Source organism: Camellia sinensis, chromosome 6, assembly GCF_055761805.1.
Source record: "Camellia sinensis isolate YWXY chromosome 6, ASM5576180v1, whole genome shotgun sequence".
Classification (NCBI taxonomy): domain Eukaryota; kingdom Viridiplantae; phylum Streptophyta; class Magnoliopsida; order Ericales; family Theaceae; genus Camellia; species Camellia sinensis.
Window position 1 is genome coordinate 148,882,221 of NC_138966.1, and position 5,721 is coordinate 148,887,941.

The 5,721-nt window shown below is 48.4% G+C and overlaps 1 protein-coding gene across 1 annotated transcript; it reads right to left on the reverse strand.

Moving 5' to 3' along the window:
* Positions 1-3,339: 3,339 nt before the first annotated feature.
* Positions 3,340-5,181, reverse strand: LOC114292866 (uncharacterized). The gene has a single exon (XM_028236878.2). It carries the CDS (start codon positions 5,179-5,181, stop codon positions 3,340-3,342), a length of 1,842 nt encoding a protein of 613 aa, XP_028092679.2.
* Between the last annotated feature and the right edge of the window lie 540 nt (positions 5,182-5,721).

The following is a 5,721-nucleotide window of genomic DNA, read 5'->3' on the forward strand; positions in this document are numbered from 1 at the left end:
CGAAAAAGAGGTGAAGCTGGTATTGAAGAAGAAGATGAGAGTGAACGCAAAGTGCGGGAAATAAGAGCCCTTGGTGAAGAAAACGAAAGAGGGAGTGGTAGAGTTACCCCAAAGTCAGGAGGAGGAGACTGGGGTTGGTGTGGGGGCGGAGGAAGGCTTGGTCAAGTTCCTAAGTGGCCAAGTGGTGAGCAAAACAGACAAGCAACAAGGGTTGGCAGAAAATGACCGGTCGGCGGATCTGCCCTCCAAAGACGTGCCTCTACAAGATGTGCCCCCAAGTCAGGAGGTAGGGAGAGAGCGGGCGAGTGGAGCAGAGAGCAGCGTCGCACTGAGGACCGCCACGCATCACATTCGCGCGGTGGTCGGCTGCTTGACGAGTGATGGGGGTGAGGCCAGGGTCGTCGCAGACTGTTTGTTGGGGGTTGTTGAACACGCGGCCATGCGGAATATGGCATAATTTACAGAGGTCGACCTCATAAGAGGGTTCTACTTGGCACAGATGGAAGCAGCGACCCGGGCGGCGGCCCTACTAGGAAGGAGTGCGGGCGTAATTGCAGAACTTAAGAACGGAGACGACTGGCTGGAGAAAGGCAACGCGGAGTGCCTGCGCAAAGGGCTTGGCCTATGCTCAGAGGGCGAAAAAGATGGAGGTTTTGGCGGTGGTGAAGGGGTACTTAGCCGAGCGTGCCAGGGTAAGCTAGGCTGGGGTTGCCTCCGAGCTGTCAGTCACCAAGTCTGAACTTGAAGTGGTGCGCCACAAGGCGGTATCACTAGAGTTTGAGCTGGTCGGTGAACGGAAGAGGGTAGGTGAGGTCCAAGAAGCCTACAACTCCGCCAAAGAAAAGTTGGAGGAGGCCCTCACGAATAATGAAGAGCTGCATGATCAAGCCCTGAAAGACAAGGAAGAGGCAGATGCGCGTATTGCTGAGTTGGAGAGGGCCTTGGGAGAAGAAAGGGCCAAGACTGCAGAGTTAGCCAAGATGATGGCGTCTGAGAGGGCGGCCTATCCGGACCTGTGCATCGCGGCGGTGGAGCCGTTTAAGGCGTCCCCTGAGTTCCAAATGGCCATTAACACAGCGGTAGCGAGAGGCTTGGCCAGGGAGAGGGAAGATGGCTCTGCCCCATCAGGAGTGGCTGCTGCTAGGAGGACCGAAGAAGATATAATCTGGGGTTTTCAGCAGTTAGACTACTACAAACATGAGATGAGCCAGTACTGGGACAGCGGCTGGACAAGCTTCAAGTACAGGGCGCAGGAGCCGTTTCCAGATGTGGATTTTAGCCTGGTGAAGCCAGGAGAGGAGGACATCGCCCAGACTCCGCTGGATGAGGGGGTAGAGGAGGAAAACTTGGCATCTAGCGGAGGAGAGTAAAAACTGGGCTTTTGGTTTGTTTGTTTGTTTGTTTTTTTTTTTTTGTTGGGGTATAGAGATGTAATTTTTGTAAGGAGGTGCATAGTTTGGCACGATGTTAATTAATAAAAACTGGAATATCTCTCATGGTTGCTGTTTCTATTATGCTTGTATTGTGTGAGGATGACTAATGCATTAAACTGTTGGAAAATAAGGAAATTGCCTTGTGTAAAAATGGGCAAAAATTTAACTTGGGTAAAAATGACTTTGGATAAAAATGAACTTAAAGTTAACTAGGTGTTGGTAATTTTGGCTGAACTTACCAAGTTTTAGGTGTAAGGTTAACAACTGGAGTGGCATACATGAATAGACACTTGAATAGGACCAAGCATAGTATGGTTTAACTTAGTCTGGCTGAGTTCTTTCTGCTGGTTGAGCTTTTTATGCTCAGTCTGGCAGAGGCTGGGAGGGCTTAGTCTGGCTGAGACTATGGTTAATTCAGTCTGGCTGAGCTCTTCATGCTCAGTCTGGACGAGGTTATGTTTTAACTCAGTCTAGCTGAGCTTTTCGTGCTCAGTCTAGCTGAGGCTTTGGGGGACTCAATCTAGCTGAGCCTTTGTTTAACTAAGTCTGGCTGAGCTCTTCATGCTTAGTCTGGCTGAGGCTTTGTTTAACTAAGTTTGGTTGAGCTTTTCATGCTCAGTCTGGCTGAGGCTTTGTTTAACTCAGTCTAGTTGAGCTCTTCGTGCTCAATCTGGCTGAGGCTTTGAAGGGCTTAGTCTGGCTAAGGCTTTGTTTAACTCAGTCTGGTTGAGGCTTTGGAGGGCTTAGTTTGGCTGAGGCTTTGTTTAACTCAGTCTGGCTGAGCTCTTCATGCTCAGTCTGGTTGAGGCTTTAGAGGGCTCAGTCTGGCTAAGGTTTTGTTTAACTCAGTCTGGCTGAGCTCTTCATGCTCAGTCTGGCTAAGGCTTTAGAGGGCTCAGTCTGACTGAGGCTTTGTTTAACTTAGTCTGGCTGAGCTCTTCATGCTCAGTCTGGTTGAGGCTTTGGAGGGCTCAATCTGGCTGAGGTTTTGTTTAACTCAGTCTGGCTGAGCTCTTCATGCTCAATCTAGCTGAGGCTTTGGAGGGATCAGTCTGGCTGAGGCTTTGTTTAACTCAATCTGGCTGAGGCTATGTTTAATTTAAGTTAAGGCACAACACAGATAATGAGAATGTTGAATTGTTGTCATAGTCCTGCGATCATTAATATATGCATTGTATGGCAAGGGCCAAAATGGACAAGTGTTCCGATTAGCAAAATGAAACATATAACAATTTGAATCAAACAAAAAGCAGGAAATGCCGCTTTACTGGAAATAGCGTTTTAAGTGTTCGGCATTCCATGGATGAGGAAGGTCTCTGCCCTCCATGTCTTGGAGACGATATGTGCCTAGGTAGTGTCTTACTTTGACGATGTAAGGGCCTTTCCACTTAGCTGCTAGCTTGCCCTCGGTTGGGTTTTTAGTGGCAAGAGTAGCTTCGCATAAGACGAAGTTTCCCACTGTGAATGCCCTCGGTCGGAGTCGGCAATTATAGTATTGCCTTACTTTCTGTTGGTATGAGGCCAGTCGGACGGTAGCCGTTTCTCGCAATTCTTCGATGAGATCTAGGTCGGCCCTCCGAAGGTCTTCGTTCAGGTGTGGATTGGGGTAGATGACTCTTGGCGTCGGTAGACCAATTTCCACAGGGATGACTGATTTGGCACCGTATGTTAGGCAAAATGGGGTCTTCCCAGTTGAAGTTCAGACAGTAGTCCGATAGGCCCAGAGGACGTTTGGCAATTCCTCTGCCCAGAGGCCCTTGGCAAACTCCAGCTTGGTCTTAACGATTTTCAACAGGGAGCGGTTGGTAACTTCCACTTGACCGTTGTCTTGAGGATGGCCTGGGGAGGAAAAACAGGTCTTGATATTGAGTTCTGTGCAGAATTCCCTAAATTTGACGTTGTCAAACTATTTGCCATTGTCAGAGACAATGGCTTGAAGAACCCTGAAACGACACACAATGGACTGCCAGATGAACTTAGTGGTATTCCGCTCAGTAATCTTGGCAAGAGGTTCAACTTTGACCCACTTAGTGAAATAATCGATGGTGACTACGGCGAATTTTACTTGGCCCCTGCTGGCTGGCAAGGGGCCCACAAGATCGATTCCCCATTTAGCGAAGAGACAAGGGCTGCTGACCGTGATCAACTCCGTTGGAGGGATGTGGGGGATGTTAGTGAAGCATTGGCATTTGTCGCATTTCATCACAAAATTAGTGGCGTCCTGACTAAGTGTAGGCCAAAAGTAACCTGTTCGGAGAATTTTATGAGCTAGAGACCGTCCTCCAGAGTGATTGCCATAAACTCCCTCGTGTATTTCTCTCATGACATAGGTTGCATAATCATTGTTGAGGCATCTAAGGTACAGCCGTAAAAATCCTCTCTTATATAAGATGTCGTTGACAAGGGTATAATTTGAGGACCGAGCCTTGACTTTGGCGGCCTCCTGTTTGTCTGCAGGTAGTATTCCCTGTTCTAAGAATGTGATAATGTCATGGGCCCACGGGATACGTTCGTTCTGGAGTAGATGGATTGCTTGCTGATTTGGTGAAATTGCTGGATGGGTCAGGTACTCAACCCAGACGCCATGGCAGAGGTCTGATTGATCTACTGAGGCCAATTGTGCCATTTCATTTGCGTGGGAGTTCTGTGACCTGGGGACATGTCGGATATGAAAACTGTTAAAGAGGCGGGTCAGAGGAAAAGCAATGTCCCTGCATGAGCGCATGGCTTCCTCCTTCGCATCAAACTCGTCTGTTATCTGTCCGACTGCCAACCGAGAGTCGCTAAAAACACGGAGATGGTCAACTCCGATGTCTCTAGCCAGTCGAAGACCCGCTATGAGGGCTTCGTACTCGACCTGGTTGTTATTTGCCGTAAATAGGAACCGAAGGGCGCACTTGAGGTATTCTCCTTCTGGGGTGGTGAGGATTAAACCGGTTTCGCTACTCTCTTTGCGGGATAAACCATCAACACTAAGGGTCCGGGAGTTGAGGTCTTTTGTATCAGCAGTGATATGTGCTGGTACGGTAAGTGCGTTCGAAGTGGGATTGGTGAACTCCAAGATAAAATCGGCAACAGCTTGGCCTTTGATAGTTGTTCGAGGTCGATAAGAAATTTCATACTGGCTTAGTTCAATGGACCATTGCATGAGCTTGCTAGACGATTCTAGTTGTTGCATGACCTTTTTCAAAGGCTGGTCAGTGAGGACCACTATGGAGTGGGCTTGGAAATAAGGTCGGAGACGTCTAGAGGCAATGACTAAAGCGAGGGCCATTTTTTCTAACAAGGGGTAGTTTTGTTTTGCCCCCCGAAGTGCGCGGTTGATGTAGTAAACTGAGCGCTGGACGGAGCCGTCTTCTCTGATAAGGGCAGCACTAACCGCGATATTGGAGACAGCTAAGTAAAAGGAGAGGGTCTCGCCCGGCAATGATTGAGAGAGGAGAGGGGGGTTAGTCATGTACTGCTTTAGTTGTTTGAAGGCCTCTTCGGACTTAGTGTTCCATTCAAAAGCCTGCCGGAGAACTTTGAAGAATGGAAGACATTTGTCAGTAGCTCGGGAAATGAATCGGTTGAGAGCTGTGACTCTGCCAGTGAGCTGCTGGACCTCCTTTACCGTTCGGGGGGATTGCATTTCGATTAGGGCTTTGATCTTCTCCAGATTGGCCTCGATACCTCTGTGGCTGACCGTGAACCCCAAAAACTTACCAGATCCGACGCCAAAGGCGCATTTCTCCAGGTTCAGTTTCATCTTGTACTTGCATAGGGCTTGGAAGGTCTCCCGTAGGTCTATTAGGTGATCGGATTAGAGTCTGCTTTTGACGAGCATGTCATCGACGTAGACCTCTATGTTGCAACCGATCCAATGTTTGAAAATGGCATTAACCAGACGTTGGTAAGTGGCTCATGCATTCTTTAGATCGAATGGCATCACCGGGTAATGATAAGGTCCTCTGTCAGTAATGAAGGAGGTATGTTCTCGGTCAGCTACATGCATTAAGATTTGATTATATCCGAAGAAAGCATCCATGAAGTTGAGCATCTGGTGGCCAGCCGTTGCGTCGACCAATAGATCTATTTGAGAAGTGGGTAGCTATCCTTAGAACAAGCTCGGTTGAGGTCAGAGTAGTCGACGCAGAGTCTCCACTTGCCATGTCATGACCTAAACCCGCCCCTATGGATTAGAGTCATAACTTGCCAGTAATCATGAGATTACCTATAGTCTCAGTCAGAAATGAAACCATATTTAATAATAGGGGGCCAAACTGGGGAAGCATCACATACAAGAATT

Bases quoted from the DNA above. Each gene is read 5' to 3' on its own strand.
- LOC114292866 (XM_028236878.2), bottom strand. From the start codon at position 5,181: ATGAAACTGAACCTGGAGAAATGCGCCTTTGGCGTCGGATCTGGTAAG.